The 19,587-nt window shown below is 46.6% G+C and overlaps 5 protein-coding genes across 9 annotated transcripts; 4 read left to right on the forward strand and 1 right to left on the reverse strand.

The window, feature by feature from the left end:
* Window positions 1-5,547: 5,547 nt before the first annotated feature.
* LOC122613405 (lipase 1) lies at window positions 5,548-8,956 on the forward strand. Its single transcript, XM_043787966.1, has 5 exons — window positions 5,548-5,725; window positions 5,928-6,193; window positions 6,247-6,396; window positions 8,343-8,471; window positions 8,535-8,956. The coding sequence occupies exons 1-5, from the start codon at window positions 5,548-5,550 to the stop codon at window positions 8,943-8,945; spliced, it is 1,134 nt and encodes a 377-aa protein (XP_043643901.1). The 3' UTR covers window positions 8,946-8,956.
* On the reverse strand, window positions 6,477-7,789 carry LOC122612631 (aminomethyltransferase, mitochondrial). Its single transcript, XM_043786757.1, has 2 exons — window positions 7,314-7,789; window positions 6,477-7,253 (listed from the first exon to the last, which is right to left on the reverse strand). Exons 1-2 carry the CDS (start codon window positions 7,770-7,772, stop codon window positions 6,495-6,497), a joined length of 1,218 nt encoding a protein of 405 aa, XP_043642692.1. The 5' UTR covers window positions 7,773-7,789; the 3' UTR covers window positions 6,477-6,494.
* Window positions 8,957-8,973: 17 nt separating the features above from the next.
* Window positions 8,974-12,561, forward strand: LOC122626273 (lipase 1). Of its 3 annotated transcripts, none has more exons than XM_043784809.1 (6): window positions 8,974-9,329; window positions 9,812-10,198; window positions 10,541-10,718; window positions 10,784-11,139; window positions 11,213-11,350; window positions 11,409-12,561. In XM_043784809.1, exons 2-6 carry the CDS (start codon window positions 9,995-9,997, stop codon window positions 11,850-11,852), a joined length of 1,320 nt encoding a protein of 439 aa, XP_043640744.1. In that variant the 5' UTR covers window positions 8,974-9,329; window positions 9,812-9,994; the 3' UTR covers window positions 11,853-12,561. The 3 variants fall into 3 exon arrangements, with proteins under 3 accessions (XP_043640744.1, XP_043641492.1, XP_043662800.1); XM_043785557.1 differs by having other exon boundaries at window positions 8,974-9,300; XM_043806865.1 differs by having other exon boundaries at window positions 8,974-10,198.
* Window positions 12,562-12,601: 40 nt separating this feature from the next.
* LOC122611380 (uncharacterized PE-PGRS family protein PE_PGRS54) lies at window positions 12,602-16,097 on the forward strand. 3 transcript variants are annotated; one of them, XM_043804246.1, is made up of 2 exons: window positions 12,602-13,671; window positions 13,825-16,097. In XM_043804246.1, the coding sequence occupies exons 1-2, from the start codon at window positions 13,411-13,413 to the stop codon at window positions 15,802-15,804; spliced, it is 2,241 nt and encodes a 746-aa protein (XP_043660181.1). In that variant the 5' UTR covers window positions 12,602-13,410; the 3' UTR covers window positions 15,805-16,097. The 3 variants fall into 3 exon arrangements, with proteins under 3 accessions (XP_043660181.1, XP_043652264.1, XP_043644310.1); XM_043796329.1 differs by having other exon boundaries at window positions 12,603-13,681; window positions 13,835-16,096; XM_043788375.1 differs by having other exon boundaries at window positions 12,605-16,094.
* Window positions 16,098-16,959: 862 nt separating this feature from the next.
* Window positions 16,960-18,187, forward strand: LOC122614235 (glycine-rich cell wall structural protein 1.0). The gene has a single exon (XM_043789119.1). It carries the CDS (start codon window positions 16,995-16,997, stop codon window positions 18,090-18,092), a length of 1,098 nt encoding a protein of 365 aa, XP_043645054.1. The 5' UTR covers window positions 16,960-16,994; the 3' UTR covers window positions 18,093-18,187.
* The last annotated feature ends 1,400 nt before the right edge of the window (window positions 18,188-19,587 follow it).

The following is a 19,587-nucleotide window of genomic DNA, read 5'->3' on the forward strand; positions in this document are numbered from 1 at the left end:
CGGCAGTATCTCCAACTGAAAACAGCTCGTTTTTCATCCTTTTCTAGGTGATCAATGGAGGAACGGCCGAATGCATCGCTGCCGCTGGCCATTCATGGCCCGAGCTCCTGTTAACATCATTAACTGTTGCCCATCCAAAGAGGTCGATGCACCGAGATGGGTAGCTCGGAAATAAGTACTGCTCAGACAATGCCAAGTGCATTTGATAAAGGCACAGGAAGAAATTGGCTAGGGGGTTGTCTCATGACAATAACTATAATAATAAAGAAGAATTCCATTTTATATAGTGCCAATTTTATACTACAATTATAGATGTATAGAAGAAGTGATACATTTTATATAATGTCAATTTTATACACCGAATTAGTGATAATCTTCCTAAAATATGTAATAAAATATTTTTAGCTTTAACTCAAAGCATATATTAATTTTGTAGAATTAGGAAATGGTATACCAACTTATATTCCCATTTTAATTATTCTGTAATAATATTATTACTCATTCTTAGATGAGTACTTGGGCTCTTAAGTTTATGCTTTCATAAATATACAGATAAATTTGTAACAATTATTTTAATGAGCTTAAATGATAATAAATATCAAATGAATTTTTCGCTGTGTGCGGGTGATTAAATTCTACATTATATGGGTTCGACTTACATTGCTTTGGCCCCCAACTCTTTGCGCCATATTAACTGGGCTTATTTATTAAACACGTTCTGGCCAAGCACAGCTGCTGGGTTGGCTGGGTCTGCTAGGACTGCTGGGTCTGCTGGAGAGGTCGGACCTCTCCATCGAGTGCTTCCATTTGGGCCAGAACGTGTGCATACCAAATGGGATGCTGGCCAGGTCCTGACTCCTGGTTCCTGGCTCCTGGCTCCGGCCATGGCAAAACATGGCTCGCTGACCGGCTGTTTGTGGCCTCAATAAATCAAGCGGAATTAAGTCATCAATAATGGAAAGACATAAAGCAGCCAGTGCTCGCACTAGTTGGAAGCTGTTTGCGTTGCGTAACGAGTGTGGGGGAGTTTGGCTGAAAAATACTTCTGAGGGCCATAAAGAAATGCAAATTGTTGGGGGATGTGTTCAATATGTCGGTTCTGCGAAACGAGGTCCTTAAATGTTCAACAGTTGTTGAACTAGTGGCAAAATGCGAGCTCAAACAGCTCAATATGCTTATTGAACGAACATGTACGCAGCCCACTTGTTTTAAACAACCTGATATCTTCATTCCATTGGTACTCAAATGATTTGCGTTTCAGAGCTTATATTTATACTAAAACGCTGATTAATTCCGTTAGAAGCAAACACTTGTCGTTTACTCGGAATCGAAAACAATAAACATTGGCTAATTGCCTTAAACAAATTGAAGATCACTTTGTTGGGTAATTTCTGGTTGGACAACGCGGATTATCTGAGAACTACCAGTAATCAACACGAAAAAGCGAAATAAAAGGCCATAATGATTATTTATTAGCCGGTCGCTCGGTGATAAATATGCTAATAAATAATTGCCTCTATCGCTGATTTTGTGTGAAATACGAACTCACAATTGTCTAGACTTTAATGGCAAATAGGGGGATTTCCTCGAATGCGATTTTCATACCGGTAACTGAAAGTTGAATTTCTCAAGTGACGTATTCAGTGTAATTTAATGAACAAACTTCAGTGAATGCCTGATCAAATGACATCATAGCAAAATATACGCCGCACGTTTTACGAGTAAAAAGAGTATAGTAATTAAAAAATATATACGTCGACTTGATTGTTGTTATTCTCACTGGCGAGAGGCTTTCAGTTTGCCTGGCTTAATTAGAAACCCATTCACATGAGCGACTTTGAGTTTCAATTCACACTTGGCAATAATCTCGGCCAGATGGCTTATTTCTCTTGGCCATTCTTTTGACTCATTTAGCCCAGAATCAAGATACTAGGCGCACGTTTCTTGGCTGCTTTTCTTGTCAATTTGCTCTCTCTTCGAAGACAAATTCATAAATATTTTAATTAAAATTCGAGAGATGGCGAGGCGAGGCCAATGTTGTTCTAAGTTAAGAAGTTTTCATTGCAGGCTCGGAAAACGGAAACGTTTTCTACAACGTCATCAGAAACGCATAACATTTCAGAAAAGGGGGAAAATAGGAAGCAAACTTTTTGGCGCAAGTTCAGCGAAAGTTTCGCTGCAAAGAGAAATTTAACTAATTCCATTATGCATAAAAGTGTAAAAAAAAAGTATATAAAACGGCATTTGGAAAATGTTAAACAAAAATGTGAAAACTTTGCCCTTGTTGCTGCGCCGGGCCAATGGAATTTTCCTCGGCTCGGACACGGCAACGTGGAAATTTGCTGGCAGAACTTTAATTCCGCTCGAAAACTCACGTTTTGTTTACTTAAAAGGCGCACATAATTCGGCGAATAAATGCCGGGCACTTGATAGCTAATAAAGGCTTGAACTTTGCCAAATTCAAGTGTAAGTGCTAAGTAGATATTGAAGCTGAAAAGTGTTTCGATTAAGCAGCTTATAGTTTGGTAAGCCGAAATATCTTTAAAATTGTATTGGGATAACTACAGATTATTAAATTTAATTATTCACTGTGTGAATAAACTTGGATAGCACACTTGAATCCAAAGCAAACCCACTCCAATGCACATAACCTACCCCAAGTGGGCACAAAGTCGTTTTCATCGAGCATATTCAGGCAAAAATCCTATTTATAACCAAAATGAAATCATTAAGCGGCTTTTACTGTCAACGCAAATGGCACGCAAACATTTCAAAAGCAATTCACAGTCAGGCATAGGAAATAATAACAAATACAGTAGCGAGTTCCGTAGGCGGAAAGAAAAGGGAGACGACCCACCCACCGAAAGTTGCCATGCAATTGAGTTGAAAGACAAACAATGGCAAAGGAAAACTGTGCGGAAAAAGGGAAATCGAAGGCGAGCTCCTTGTGAAAAGCTGTTGCCACAATAAACGACACGATTTTTTCACTCACTTACCCAGCCAGCGCCAGTGAGTTCGTCAATTACATTGATTTCGTGTGCGGTTGTGTCTCTGCGAGAATTTCCACCTGCCGGAAAAGCGCAGCGGAAACGGGAGTGAAAAGTCAGGGCAGACAGACAGAAGCGGAAAAGCCAGCCGTTGCTATTGTCACCCTCGTCGGATTTTGATTTGTCTATCTGCCGTTTAATAATACAAAGTGTCTTTTGCTGCGATTCCCTTTCCCGAATATTTTCGACAATTTCCATTGACAACAACGACGGTGCGGTGATTGACTTTTGTTTGCCATCACCATTTTCATTACTACATTTTCATTTTTCACGTCCCATTGTCTGGCCGTTCCTTGTTTTGCCGCAAACTTGTTTACCTCGATGTTATTTACTCGCCATAATGATTTTCCCATCAAGCGCTTAGCATCGCAATCGAAATCGCACTCGTTTTCGCCCATTGTTGGCGCCCCAATTCACCTGTGTGCCAAAAATGTCAACTGATGCGTGCCGCGTTCGCTCCACTCGGCCCCATTTATGGCTCATGTTTTACGGGGCGTAAAAAGTGTCATTAGAGCAGATAAATACGTGTAATTTGTGCAGACTCCTCTGGGTGGGAAATCACCTAAAGCGATGATGGGTGTTTCACATGAATGCAAATTTTAAATTCTATTCTTTGGGCTGTCTGTTCTATTATCGAATTGTATCGAAAGTACATTCACAGTACACTCCGCTTTCAATTCTATAAATAACACAGCACAGTGTGTTTACTCCAATTTAAGTAATTGTCTTTCATCACTTTTAAAGTATCTTTTGAAATTGTTATTCATTTAATTTCCTTCTATGTGAAGTACCGACTTTAACCTCCATCTACAGTGAGTCTGCATAACTCTGGCACCACTCCATGAGTTCGTAGAATGCATTTTTAAAATTCAGTAACCGCAGCCGAATTAATTTTCAACTGACTGCCGCGTGGGCGTGACAAATGCAGACAAAGTAAATTGCGTAATTGCAGCTTTATTAAATTTAATAAAAATTCATACATATGCCAGTGCCGACATGACACGCCCCCCTGCCGACGGTCAGAGGCGGTCAGTGGATCTCGCATCCTTTATTCACATCCGTTAATCGACTGCACTTTTGCATCCCGTTGACTGCGCACAGATGCCGCCGCCCTTATGCCAGGATGCGAGGATTCCAGGATCCTGGCAGAGATGCCAAAGAACAAAGCGGTGTGGCTGCCCGAATAAGCCGTATATAGCCAACTGACGGGAATGGAAGCTGAATGGGCAGCCGCGGATCCTGGGCCCAGGTCCTGTGGCCAGTGCATGTCCTTTGTTGCCAGTCGCATTCGTGAACCCCACACCTTGCCAGCCATAGCCTACCCGTAGCCTTGTGGTTATTTTTTGCATTCACATTTTTGTATTCCATTTAATTTGGCGTTTGCTCCTGGCTTTGGCCCTTTATTCGGCTGCATCCTTACCCATCCTGTCACTTGCGAGCGTAATTTTAATAAAGTTCGCCGCGATTTTTTGTTGTCCGCGCAGTCAATTGTAATCGCCCTGCGATAAGTAAACAATCGTGGACTGGGTGGCGGTCTGCTCCTGAGTTGCAATTGCAGCTGGATGGCCGAGTGCTTCGCATTTTCCTTTTTCGCAGACTTTTCCCCCTTTGCGAGTATGAATATTACTGAGTGATAAGACCGGGGGACTGCAATTAATTGTGAGTGTTGCCATACGGATCCCACTGCGGAGGCGATTGCGGATGTGTGCGGATGCTGGTGCGCTGGCATAATTCAATCTATTTTATTTAAGCTTTCCATTAAGCTTTATTTAATTGCGAACTGCATTGCCTGGCGCTTGTCTGGATGTAGGGAGTGAAGTATATAGATTAAAGTGGAATTACTTTAACTACGGTGTGCATTTGGGTAAGTCTGTACTGCTAAAGTTTTAAGTTAGTAATTGTAACTGGTATTAAAATCATTCAGATTGTATATATTCTGAATACCTTATAATAGGAGTATAGTAAGCAGCAGGTTGTATGCAAAGTTATTAGCTTCTCGCACACGACGAACCATTTTGCTCGATAAATTACAATTTTGAGTGCTTAGTCAAGTGTAAAGATGATCTGGGGAACCGGGCAATTAGTGCATCCAAGTGGGGCTGGCTCCCGATTTAGTTGAAAGGGTGAAATGGGTGGGTTAGGCTGTATGGGCGCCAGCACAGTAATGCTCATCGTGTGTGCCATTGGCAGAAGTGCCCACTCCTCCCCGCCGGAGTCGCGTTACAAGTGGACTACGGTGAGTGTCCGGCTAATAGCGACTGCACTCCCTTCACCCAAATACACTCAAAAAGATTTATTAATATTATTCAGATTCCCATTTTGAAGGTGAATAATATATATAAGCGTGTGTTAAACGTTACTTTTAAATGCCTTAGTATTTCTAAAATATATTCTAATAATAGAGTAATAATAATAATAATAATAGGTGTTTTATGTTACTTTGAGAATGGTAAATACTTCGAATAAATTTCTTTCTGTGCATTCTATGCATCGCTATCAGATGGACTGGCTGCAGGCCCAGAATGTCAGCCACGAAGTTCACAATGTGACCACGGCGGATGGCTACCAGCTGCAGGTGCAGCGCCTACCGCGTCCGGGAGCTAAGCCTGTGCTCCTGGTGCACGGACTGCTCGGTTCCTCTCTGGGATGGGTGTGCATGGGGCCGGAAAGGAGTTTGGGTAAGCAAGTGGGCACTTCCGGTAGCAGTCGTGCACTTAGATACAAGTCAGTGGCTTAGTTGATTACAACTCAAAGAAACTATTGTTACTATATTATTGTCAGTGGATTTATGTGGAATCCCTCACTCTAATTGTGGCCTTACTAAACGCACTTTCTGTATTTATCTGTATAAAAAAATCTTATATTTTTTTCCGTGTACAGCCTTCCAGCTGCACCACCAGGAATACGACGTGTGGCTGGCGAATCTGCGCGGAGTGGCGCCCTACGGACGGCAGCACATCGACTTGACCGACGTGATGGTCGAATTCTGGCGCTTCAGCTTCCACGAGCACGGCGCCTACGATTTGCCGGCCATAATTGACCACATGGCGAAGGTCACAGGCGACGAGCAAGTGGCCAGCGGAGGTGGATCTGGGGCGGATGGGGAGGAATGGCACCATCAGGTGGTGCTAATTGGACACTCGCAGGTGGGTACTGCGCGGGTCAGCTGATGAGTTCATCCTTCGAAAAATGCTCTTAGGCCTTCAATGCGTTCCTGGTGCTTTGTGCGGTGCATCCACGCTTCAACCAGCGCATACAGCTCATCCAGGCACTGGCACCGCTGGCTCGACTGCATCGCCAGGTGAGATTCGACGCCTTCCAGGTGCGGCACCTCATGAAGTTTATCAAGGTAAATGCTGGCAACTTCATGACTCTGAAAATCATTACGACCGTAGCCTAAACTACCATTTAGAATTAACTTCACCATTATTGTTTTATATTGCACATTTATTTCTTTGGCCTGTTATAATAGTTTGCTTTAACAAAAGGCATTTTGGTGACCTCGGCCTCGTAGAGCTTGTCGCGCACCTTGAACTCCACCTTTGTGCCAGGTGCCTTTAGGTTCTCCGCTACATATCCCATGGCAATGTTGCGACCAGCACTGGGACTTGGGCAGCCACTGGTCACCTGGCCCACCTGCTGACCCTGGCTGAAGATGGCCACTCCGGCCCGAGCTGGCGGTGGCTTGGTGCCCAGCATCTGGAGACCCACTCGCCGCCGGCTGACGCCCTCCTTCAGCTGGCCGAGGATCACATCAGCTCCTGGAAAGTCTCGGGTGGTGCGGCGTCTTTTGGATACCAACCATGCCAGGGCCGCCTCCACGGGTGTCGTTTTGGAATCGATGTCACTGCCATACAGGCAGAGGCCCGCCTCCAGTCGCAGTGAGTCCCTGGCTCCCAGACCAGCAAGCTTGAGGACTCCACTCTGCAGAAGGGATTCGGTGAGCTTTTGTGCCTGGCTGGACTCCACCGATATTTCCACACCGTCCTCTCCGGTGTAGCCACATCTCGTGATCCTGACATTGGGGATGCCAGCCAAGGTGGTAACGAAGGAACTCATAAAGTAGAGTTGATCCAGAGAAGCTTCCTTGGCAAGTAGCTTCGATAGTTCCTTTGCCACTTGAGGACCCTGCACTGCAACCAGGGATTGATCGGTGGGTGTGAGGAATTCAATGGTTAAATCTTTGCCCTGGGACTTGAAGTTATCCTAGAAAATCAACGCATATATTATCCATTCAAAGGGAAGTGTATTACGGCTTCAACTTACCACTGCTGCACTCATTATGCCCATGTCCTGCTCCTTCATCGCCGCATTGGAGACGACATACAGCTCCTTTTCGCTGACTTTGTTCACGATGAGATCGTCCAGGATGCCGCCCGCCTTGTTGGTGAAGACGGTGAGGCCACCACTGCCCAGCGGAGTGCCCAAAATGTCCGCCGTGCAAACGGACTCCAGACAGGCGGCCGCATCCTTGCCGAAGACCCGGGTCTGCAGCATGTGCGACACGTCGAAGATGGAGCCCACCTGGCGGGTGTGCAGGTGGGAGGCAATGATGCTCTGATCCGCATACTGAACCGGCAGGGCATAACCACCGAAGTTCACGATCTTCCCGCCGCTCTGCACGTGGAAATCGTAGAGGGCGGTGCGCTGACCCTCGCCGGCGGCGGAGGAGGCGTGGCGCAGACCGCCGAGGGCGGTGGGCAGTCGATAGCTTAGTCTGAACATCTCGCGGTGACTGAAGCGCGGATCGAGAGCACTGCCAAGACCTGTTCTCGATAATACACTTCAAGAAACTTACTTTGCTTTGGAGCACAAATTTGGTTTTCAGTTTCCTACTTTGGTTACATTAGTATGGATATAAGGGTAATGTTATTAGACAATATCAGCTATCGTGATTAAGTTTAGGTTTTTACATAGCTGTTTGCTCGAGAAAACCATTTGTTTTTCTAAGTGTCGCTGATAACACCCTGACCCCTTGACATCGCCCCGGAGATAGGAAACTTCTGAGAGCAGGAGAGACTGTCAGATTACTTAGAGAAATGAGCACACTCGGTGATAACCCCCTGGTGCGACTTTAAATATGTTTGGTGGATCTTGACGCCGAGGAAAGTGAAACAAGTCAGCTGAGTGGAATCTATTGCAGTGGAAATTTTCTATAAAGAGCATTTAGTTTGAGAAGATAATAGCTATAAATAGTAACAGAACTCTTTAAATAATATGCACATATTTTAAGTTTTCAATATTAATATTTAATCCCAGTTATTTTTTGAATACAGCTACTAGTTTTGCTTTCAGAAACGCCAGAAGGCGAATAAGTTCGAGATCTTTCCACCTGGCTACTTTCGAAAAACTTGCCAAGCCAAACGAGATCTTTGCGAATATTACGCCAAGCAGTTTGCAGGCAGCGCCCAAAGCAACAAAAGGGTAAAACATCTATATAAATCTAATGAGTACGAATATTCACTACCATTAAAATCCCATTCTCAGCTGTTGGAAGCCTTTAACTACGAGTATCTACTGCAAGGCGGTGCCTCGATGGAAATCAAACACTTGCAGCAGATATGGAAGTCGGGCGACTTCATCTCCTACGACTTCGGAACGGCGGAGAACCTGCAAGTATATCACAGCGTGGAGGCCATCAGCTACAATATGAGCCAGATCACAGTGCCGATCATATTGTATTTCGGGGAAACCGATGCTATTGCCACACCGGAAGGAGTCCATGCCATATATGCCAGAATGCTGAAGTCGGTGAAGAGTGTGCAGCGGATTAACTCCAAGAAATTCAATCACTTGGATTTTCTGATTGCCGGCGATGTGAAGAGTCTGGTCAACGACAAGCTAATCGAGCAAATGGAACAGTTTCTCGACGGGCGGTTACCCTACGTAATTGAATGACCGCCAAATATAAAAAAAAGGTCTCGTCAAAGATCCATTATAATGGAAATAACAGCAAATAATTGCCCAGCGAAATGCTTTATTTACCTTGGCAGTCGTCCAAAGTGCCAATTATGTAACGCGGTAGCCAAACCATAAAAAGCATACATATGGATGTATAATTCAACAGGGCAGCCGCCACAACTGGTCGACACTTTTACTTTCTTTTGATGGCCAACAATAAAACTATCTGTTGTGCTGTGTGTTGTGCCTTAGCCAAAAAGGTTTCGGTTATTAAGTTATTTCGGTGGTCAAATGAGAGACGATAAATAATGATAATTACCTTAGTGGAAATGTTTGGACCCACTTTACAACGGTGGGTGGTATGTGCCGCATATAAACAAGGTACTTTTAGTATCATCATTATCAAAAGTTGATTTCTGATTTTTCTCAGCAAATAATTAAATTGACTTTGTATAACACGTAAACCATTAGGTTCTTTTATATATTTCATCCCTTTGTGTCATCATAAAAAGCATGTCTGCAGTTTTGTGAACATTTGTAATTGTGAATTGCTGGCTTTATTAAACACGTTTTAATTAGACGCTTCACTGTACTGGCTGCACTTGATAAGTTTCTTGTTTCCGATTGATACGCCCTGCGCATTCGAAATATACCCTCCCCTCGGATACCCACTGATTTGTACCCATTTTTAATTAACTGGCCGAAAAGGTAAAACGCAATCGAAATGTAAACAAAAGAAGCTAACACGTCACAGTGCGCAATGTTGTTGTCTGATGTCTGATCGAAAGTTTTTCGTATTTCGGCATTCTTTTTATTATTATTTCTTTTTTTGTTTTTTTTTTGGTTTTTTGTATTTGCTGCAGGGCCTCTGCAGAAGTTGGTCGATGTGGTTTTTGTAACCGGCGGTTCGAACCGTTGACAGTTTTCGAATTGGTCTTCAGTTGAGTTCGCGTCGCGCTGCGTTGAGGTTCAGGTTGAGGTTGAATTCCTCCAAGAGATTCGCTTCCGTGAAAGTGAAACTCTCAGATACTTGCGGCTAAGTCGAGATGCGGTGCAGCCTGAGGATGCGGCTGATCCTGCTCCTGGGACTCTGTGTGTTCGTCTCCAGAACGCAAGGCCAGCTGATTGGTGGCGAGGAGGACGAAGAGGACGAGGAGGAGGAGGAAGAGGAGGAGGAGAGCGTCGAGGACGAAACGCCGGAGGACCGACTGCAGCGCAAGAACATCAAACAAGATTCCACTCTCAGTGTGGTAAGATATAAATTGAAACTGTTCCAGTGATATCAAAAAGAGGAAAAATTATAATTTTAGCTTTTACATAAAAAAGTATTATTTAAATTTGATGCTTTAAACATAAATCTAAAAGTTTTAGATTGTGTAGTTAATGTGTACTTATAGAACCTGAATGCATTATCTCATTTTAACATAACAAAAAGTGCAAATATGTATCTATATCTTAAAGAGGCAGTTATGTTATGGAAAATAATGACCTGCACTTCCCAACCATTACCGAATACTCCTTTCATAGCGAAGTGGAAGATTACTCCTCTCCGTGCGGCCATTATCATCACTTCTCACCCGTTTCGTCAACAGGACAAATTAATCGCCAAGTACGGCTACGAGGCGGAGGTGCACCATGTGACCACCGAGGACGGATACATTCTCACCATGCACCGCATCCGCAAGCAGGGCGCCCAGCCCTTCCTCCTGCAGCACGGACTCGTGGACAGCTCGGCGGGATTTGTGGTAATGGGGCCCAACGTGAGCCTGGGTAAGTGCCAACCGCGTCGTCCGTGATTAATGGCCAAGTGATTACGACCGAAGTCAACTTTGCAGCCTACTTGCTGGCCGACCACAACTACGATGTCTGGCTGGGAAACGCGCGGGGCAATCGCTACTCGAGGAACCACACCACCCTCGACCCGGATGAGTCCAAGTTCTGGGACTTCAGTTGGCACGAGATCGGCGTGTACGACTTGCCGGCGATGATTGATCACGTGCTAAAGGTCACCGGTTTCCCGAAACTGCACTACGCCGGCCACTCGCAGGGATGCACCTCCTTCTTCGTGATGTGCTCCATGCGTCCCGCCTACAACGCCAAGGTCGTCTCCATGCAGGCCCTCGCCCCCGCCGTTTATGCCAAGGAGACCGAGGACCATCCCTACATCAGGGCCATCAGTCTGTACTTCAATGTGAGTAGCGTTGAGATAACTTGGATTAGTTCACCTATATCAACTACTAATACTTTATGATACACATTATCAGAGCCTGGTAGGCAGCTCGATTAGGGAGATGTTCAACGGGGAGTTCCGTTTCCTGTGCCGGATGACGGAGGAGACGGAACGCCTGTGCATCGAGGCTGTGTTTGGCATCGTGGGTCGCAACTGGAACGAGTTTAACCGGGTAACCTAATGCTTAAGTTACAAAAAGAGTACAGATTAACTTCCGAGATATGTTGCAGAAAATGTTCCCCGTGATCCTGGGTCACTATCCGGCAGGAGTGGCGGCCAAGCAGGTGAAGCACTTCATCCAGATCATCAAGAGCGGTCGCTTTGCGCCGTACAGCTACAGTTCGAACAAGAACATGCAGCTGTACAGGGATCACCTGCCGCCGCGTTACAACCTGAGTATGGTGACAGTGCCCACTTTCGTGTACTACTCCACCAATGATCTGCTGTGCCATCCCCACGATGTGGAGTCCATGTGCGATGACCTGGGCAACGTGACGGGCAAGTACCTGGTGCCGCAGAAGGAGTTCAACCACATGGACTTCCTCTGGGCCATCGATGTGCGGAAAATGCTCTACCGGCGCATGCTGCAGGTGCTCGGAAAACTGCCCGAGGGCTCGCCAGAAGAGGCTAATCGATTAAGGAGGCAAGTCCGGGGCCGATTCATACCGTCTTGAGTATGTTAAATTTAACTAGTAATTTTACGTATTTATTTGGACATTAATTTATTATTTTATAAGCTAAACTCGGAGCTTCGTATATATTAGCTGTTAATTTATGTAGTTTTCTCATGTATAATTGTATATGACGTACCGTGTCGATTTCAGCCTGTTTCATATTAAAGATATCAAAGCTACTTGGCTACTCCCAATTTAAATATTTATTTATTTATTTGCGTTCCGTTGTACTTTGCTTTAAATATGGAAAAGATGCCCCCGTATTTGCATAGCATTTCGCATTCTCAAGTGTGCATGGCCAACTCCGGCGGAAGCGGAAGTCAAGTGTTTCTTTCGCCCCACAAAAGCCGTAACAGATTTTGCATCAACATCAGCCAGCTGGCGGGCCAAGATACATGCATTTGTAAGCAGATTTCCTGCAAGCACAATTTTCCATTTTCCCCAGTGCCTTCTACTGGGCCAACAGCTGACACCGGGGCCAAGAAGCTGCCGCATTTCCCGCTTTCCCGCATTTCCCGCCTTTCCTGCACCCCCACTTTCTGGGGCTCTTAGCCCACATTGTCTTTCCATTTGCATTTGGGTGGAGCTCAGCTGTGCTCAGATGCGCTTTTCCTGCAACACCAGCACCAGCCAAGTTAAGTGAAAAACTGTGTCTAAGTTGGCGACAATGGCAACTGGCTCGTGGCTCAGAACTATAGTACAGAGCCGAATTTGCCAAGTTCTCTACTTGGTCGTATAATAATACCTATAGAAGTCTTGTTCTACTGGTTACACATATGAGGTATTACTGAGAATTCGATTGTGTTTGACGACGTCATAGCAGATGTAAAAATAATGCTAATTTTACCATGCTTCGGTGAGGGAAATTAATGATGGGATAAATATAGACACGAAAAGCTTGAATAACTTAAAGCGATGCCAGAATACTCTGTATATTTTAATGAGCATGAACTATAAGGTAATGAAATTTTTATGATAAGGGTATAAAGTACCTATACGATATTAAGCTGGATTTGCACTTAAGCAAGAGGATAAAAATTAAAATTAATGGAGAGTTCTCTGTGACTATTTCTGCAGATCGGATTGACCTTAATTTTGCAGCTTCTTCATGGCTCGTGTTATATTTATACATTTGTGAATCCCCTAAACAGAATAAGCACCTCCCAGTCAAAAAACTATGATAAATGCTAAGGAACTGGTTTCCCTCCGTATTTTTCGAATTAATTAACAAAGAAATCGTCACCAAATTTGTTGACTTACAGTTTAACCTCTGTAAGTGTACAATGTAAATAGTTTAAATTTTCCCATTTCAGGTCTTTCAGTTGTCGCATTTGAGTTGATAATAGTAATTTAATTTCAGAAGCCAACCAATTAAGTTGGCGAAATGAATTGAACTCTTAACAAATTCAAATATTTTTGGAGCTGAGGTATAGGGAAATCTGGAGTTCGAAGTAGCGAAGTTTACCTGTAGTGGCTTTGACGTCATAACTGCTAGGCGCATTTTCGGTTCTATAAAAGCTAGCCGTTTTCTCGGAAAGCAGTTAGTAAAATTGAGACAATGATTCCCGCGGGATTGTATTTAACTCTGTCTGTCTGCTGCGTGTCCTTGGCATCCGCCGGATTCGGATTGGGCTTAGGTGGTGGCAGCCTTGGACTTGGAGCTGGAAACGGTGGTGGTTCTGCTCAAGCGAGCCTACCTGGATTGAGTCTGGGTGGCGAATACAACCGAGGATCTTCTGGATCGGTTCTGAATCAGGCTGCCCACGGCATTCTGGGCGCTGCTTCGACTGGAGCCAATGTGATCCACTCCGCCGGATCTGCAGCTGCCAATGGAGTGCTAGGAGCAACTGCATCCGGAGTAGATGCTGTTCACTCTGCCGGTTCTACAGCTGCTTCTCACGGAGCTCAGGCAATAAACGGAATACTGGGAGTGGCAGGAGCTGGAGCCAATGCAATCCACTCCGCCGGATCGGCAGCTGCCAGTCACGGAGCGCAGGCTGCCAATGGAGTGCTAGGAGCAGCTGGATCTGGAGTGGATGCCGCCCACTCTGCCGGATCCACAGCTGCTGCCCACGGAGCTCAAGCAGTAAACGGAATACTGGGAGTGGCAGGAGCTGGAGCTAGTGTTGCGCACTCGGCCGGATCGATAGCCGCTTCTCACGGAGCCCACGATGTCCACGGAGTGTTGGGAGCTGCTGCGACTGGTGTCAATGCTGTACACTCTGCAGGGTCCACTGAACACAGTGCATCCGGCTCTGCTTCCCTTGGAGCTGGACACTTGAATATTCAGTCCTCTGGCAACAGTGGTGCCAAGACGAATGCTGCACACTTGACCATTGGTGCTTCCGGCGCCACGGGTTCCAGTGGCCTCCATCACAGCACCGGTTCAGCTACTGTTGATGCAGCGCATGCAGTGCTGAATGCAGCGGGAGCTGGAGCTGCTGGATCTTCTGGTGCCGCTCATGGAGCCCAAGTCGTCAATGGCGTTTTGGGAGTTGCAGGAGCCGGAGCCAATGCTGTCCATTCCGCCGGATCAATTGCTGCCGCTCATGGAGTTCAGGCTGCAAACACAGTTGCCAGCGGCGCTGTCAACGGTGCATCCTCCGGCTCCGGAGCCAGTTCTGGTCACTTGAGCATTGGGGCATCCGGAATTTCCGGTTCCAGCTCTGGCTCACATGGCAGTGGTCACTTGAGCGTAGGTACTTCCGGCGCCAGTACTGCTAAAATCACTGGATCTTCGTCAGCTGGTGTCCACCATAGTGGATCAGTACAGGCTGGTTCTGCCAAGATCACAGCTGGACATGGACAAAGTGAAGCGTCTGGCTCAAAATCCGGCACTGCTGCTACAGGTCACCTCAATGTGGGAGCCACTGGAGCCAGTGCAATGAAAACTTCCTCCACATATCATAAAGCCGAGTCCTCGAAGGTGTCTGCTGGACATGTATCCACGGGAGGCGCTGCATCTGGCACAACTACCGGTCAGCTGAGCATTGGAGCATCAGGATCCACAGGATCTGGCGCTGTTGGCTCCCTTGGAGTAGGAAATTTGAACATTAAATCATCTGAAACATCTTATTCGTCAAAAACCGAGGAATCCAAGTTTAGTGCTGGTCATGCCCACATCAGTTCTGGATCCGCAACCATTGGAGCCTCTGGAACACATGCTGGATCTGCCCACATCAAGACCGAGCGCAAGAAAGTGGAATCATCAGTATCAAGCTCCTCGCACACCGGATCAGGTTCTGCTTCCATCGGTGCTGGTCATCTGAATATCCAATCTGCTGGCACTACCGGATCATCCCAAACTGCTTCGAACACCGCATCTATTGGTGTTGGACATCTGGGCATTGGAGCAACTGATTCCACTTCTAAGGGAACCTTTGCCCATGGTGCATCTGGTCACTTGAGCATCGGATCAGCCGGAATCTCTGGATCTGCTGGTTCTGCAGCTGGAGCTGGAGCATCCAAGATCAACGCCGGCCATTTGAGTATCGGATCCTCTGGAATCTCTGGATCTGCTGGTTCTGGATCTGGAGCATCCAAGATCAATGCCGGACATTTGAGTATCGGATCCTCTGGAAATGCCGGATCAGCCTCACTTGGGTCGAATGGCCTGTCAGTTGGAGCAAACGGACACAAATCGAACACAGCAGGATCCATTGGACTAGCCGGTGCCCACCAGGCTGCGTCTCTGGCCCATGGAGTCGCCAGTGGTATACTGACACCAGCTGTGGGCTCGGGAAGTCTCTCTCTCGGAGGTAACACTGGATCTGCGGGATCGAGCGGAGCTTCCAGCCAGGGAGGATATCACAAGGGAAGTGTCAGCTTGGGAGGAAACGGTCTAAGCCTTGGAGGCAATCTCGGTGGAAGTTCCGGAAGCGCTGGATTTGGATTGGGTGGCGCTCACCTGGGAGGATCCATTAACCGAGGTGGTGGTCTGTTCCTTGGCTAATTTTAAGTTACCTGTAATATTTCGAAGTATTCTATAGTTAAAATGTATATTTAAAATATCAACCCGACCTTTAAAGTCAATGTTTACATTGTATTACTATTACAACTATTAATCTCTACTATTAAAACTATTAATGTTTACAATTAAAACTTTTGCAAATGCAAATTGAGAATGAATTTATTTGGCCACATTAGAATATAATAACACCATAAAGTACTGCTGCTATAAATTGCGATTAGTAAGTGTGGGCTTCAAGATCGTGTACCAATTAAAGTGTTTGCAAAATAAACGTTACGATGGTGGTGTCTGGAAATGTTTAATAATTTTATATAATTCATCACTCTGTATTGCGACTGTATTTTCACTCCATCAAACCAGAGTGACGTAGACACCAAAGGGTCATTGTCGTAACCATCAACCGCCTCCGAATATCATCTAATTGAAAATCAATCTAATCTTGGGCGAGACTGAAATCAATGCAACTGATTCCGAGGCAATCGGTGATTAAAATGGCTTACATAAGACTGAGCGACTGAGTTCTGGATTATGACGAGGTCAAAATACCCTCTATCTGGCTAACCCATGTCGAAGCCACCTTTGATGATCCATTTGGGATATGCTTATCTGTTTATTTTGGTTAATAAACAATGGAAATCGGGCTGAGCATCATTAGGTTAATTCATCATTGCTGATGGCTATCATGAATCTCCCGCGGGTTGTGGTTGCACACGCCTTCCAAATATTCGGCTCACCCTAGGGTATAATGTAATTTCCGACTCTAGACAATCGAGAATATTAAAATGGAACTCGTTTGTGTTCTCCACGGGTGCAAATTACACTATGCAACAGGTGTGCGCTCTCACTTATAGATACTATTTTACAGTAGGCGATTTAAGATTTCCACTTAATTAGTAACTCAATAAAATAACTTTGTAACAAATATTGTTTCGAAATGGGTAACTAATCCATGTGATTATTATTTGTTGTCCAGTGCAGGTTGAGTTTTTGCCTGGCTTGACCCTAGGATCTCAGTATTCGGAACGTGACTGGGTTCTGTTCTTTTTTCGCGCTCTGCGAAATTTTTGCAAGTATTTTGCTATTATTTGTGCTTTTTGCACAGCGCAGAGTCTCTTATAAAAGCCGGCATCTTTCCAGGGAGCCCAGTTAGTGAGCTGCAGGCAAAGCTTCCGATGCGTCTGTTTCTAGTACTGAGTGTTTGTGTGGCGTTGGCCTCCGCCGGAGGTTACGGCGGTGGAGGCGGAGGTGAAGGTGGTGGCGGTGGACACGCCGGTGCATCCGCTTCCTCGTCCGCTTCTGCCGGCGCGATTGGCGGCGGCGATGGGGGTAAGCTCGGCGGAGGCTATGGATCTGGAGGTCAAGGCTCTGGAGGACACGGATCTGGCGGCTTCGGCGGCTCTGGAGGTGACTTAGCATTTGGAGGCGGCGCTGGCGGAGGAGGTCCATTTGGAGGTGGCCATTCCGGCGGTGGAGTCATTTCCGGCGGAGGACATTCTGGCGGAGGCGGCGGAATCGGTGGCGGTCCTGGATTCGGATCAGGTGGACATTCCGGCGGAGGAATCGGTGGCGGTCCTGGATTCGGATCAGGTGGCCATTCTGGTGGAGGCGGTGGAATCGGCGGCGGAGGTGGCCATTCCGGTGGAGGCGGTGGAATCGGCGGCGGTCCTGGATTCGGATCAGGTGACTATTCTGGAGGAGGTGGCGGAATCGGCGGCGCCGGAAGCTCCGCATCATCTTCAGCTGGAGTTATTGGCGGAGGTCATGGCGGTGGAGGTCACGGCGGTGGAGGATCTGGCTTCGGACCGGGTGGCGGAATCGGAGGAGGACACTCTGGAGGAGGACATTCTGGAGGAGGACACTCTGGAGGAGGACACTCTGGAGGCTTTGGACCCGGCATCGGAGGCGGCTTTGGCCCCGGCATTGGAGGCGGTGGTGGTGGCTTTGGCCACGGCATTGGAGGCGGTGGTGGTGGCTTCGGCCCCGGCATTGGAGGTGGACCCGGAGGTGGACACTTTGGAGGTAGTCTTGGCCACAAGCACAAGGGCCATGGAGGCGGTGGCGGATCCAAAGGCGGATACGGAGGCGGTGGTGGTGGCGGCGGTGGTGGCGGTGGCGGCTTCGGAGGTGGCGGCTACGGAGGTGGACCTGGAGGCGGCTTCGGAGGCGGACCCGGCGGCGGTGGTGGTGGTGGCTACGGAGGTGGCTCCGGAGCCTCTGCTTCGGCCAGTGCCAGTGCTTCAGCAGGAGCAGGCGGCGGCTATCATGGCTAGTCTAGTGTACCCAATGCCCAATATGCCTGTAATTCTCCCAGTGGCTTAAAGTATTACATCAATCCCAATCAAATATAGTTTTTGTACTCAACAAATATGGTGTTCAATCATTTTTTATAATTTTATGAGACACTATCATAGGATAATTTCTCTTTGGTTGCTGAAAAGTAAAAAGTTGGGATAAGGATTAAGGACTACAGACACGTGATGTCCTTGATGGTAACCCATTTAATCTTCGAACCGCTTTCGATCACTTGGAAAAACTTTTCCCCTTTTTGGCGGTCGAAAAATCTGGCATGCAAAGTTTCCGCCAAAATTAATGGCCTATTAGAGGGAATGGTGGTGTGGTGGCTTGGAGTTGTATTTACGCCGGCCGAAGACATTGATGCCACTCATGGCCACATAAATCTCTTAAATGGCCGGGACAGGCAGCGCTGCTCTTGAGTTTTATGTGTCCCCCACAAACATTTATCATTAAGCAAAGTTTTACTATTGCAAATTGTTGCACACAATGGCAACAAATTGAAATCTTAAGCAAGCTCCTTTGCCTTCGTCTCAGCTTTGGCTTCACTCGCAGGCCGAAAGTGCACTTTTATTGCCGGAGGAGCAGCATCTGCTCCTGGGCTCCGAGGTCTGCAGTCTGAAGTCTGCAGCCTGAAGTCCCAAGTCCGAGGTCCGCAGTCTGCAGTCCGGAGTCCTGAGTCCGGAGTCGGCAATAAACTGCGAGACCAATTTGCACAAGGACGATGAACCCCTGCGGTGCAGTTTTGCAGCACGGAGTCGGAAAAGCGGAAGAGCGGGAAAACCGGAAGTTGGGGCCAACAGACTGTTGGCGGTTTGCCACAGTCACTGCTTCTGCTGCTGCTGCTGCTGCTTCTACTGCTGCAACAGTTGTTGGCCTTTGTAGAACTGACAATATGGCCGGGCCCTTTGTTTGCTGCAATTTATGTTGGGCCATAAAATAAATGTGAAATGTTTATCAATGTGCCAGTGCATTTCACTCCGTACTCCTGCTCATCTCAGGTGGTGCCTCAAAGTATGCGACAATCGGTTTCGATTTCAAAAGCGATCCACTGGCCCCAAAATAGGCAATACATTGCGGGACTACCCGTTTGCCAGCATTTAATTAAAATTAAATAATTCAGTCTGCACAATCGAGCTAGATGTGTGGTGGTGTGGTGATGTGGTGTGTGGTGTGTGGGCTGGCTCGTATCCATATCGACATTGGTGGCCAAATGGTTTTCTGGCCAGATCGCTTTGTTCATTAGCCCGCTGGCCGCATAATTGAAAAGTTTGCCCCGGCCGGGCGGATAAAATTCAATTTGCTGAGTGGAGTGGACTCCATTCCAGGAAAAACTGTGCGAGGAAAAACTATGGGAAATGCCAATAGCAATAAACGGCGTTTAAAATGCGAAAATATTACAGGACACTGATTGCGTGCGCTTGTGTGTTTACATAATTAACAGGACGTTCATTAGTTGGCATTTTAATAATA

This window comes from Drosophila teissieri, chromosome 2L (genome assembly GCF_016746235.2).
Source record: "Drosophila teissieri strain GT53w chromosome 2L, Prin_Dtei_1.1, whole genome shotgun sequence".
In the NCBI taxonomy this organism is placed as follows: Eukaryota; Metazoa; Arthropoda; class Insecta; order Diptera; family Drosophilidae; genus Drosophila; species Drosophila teissieri.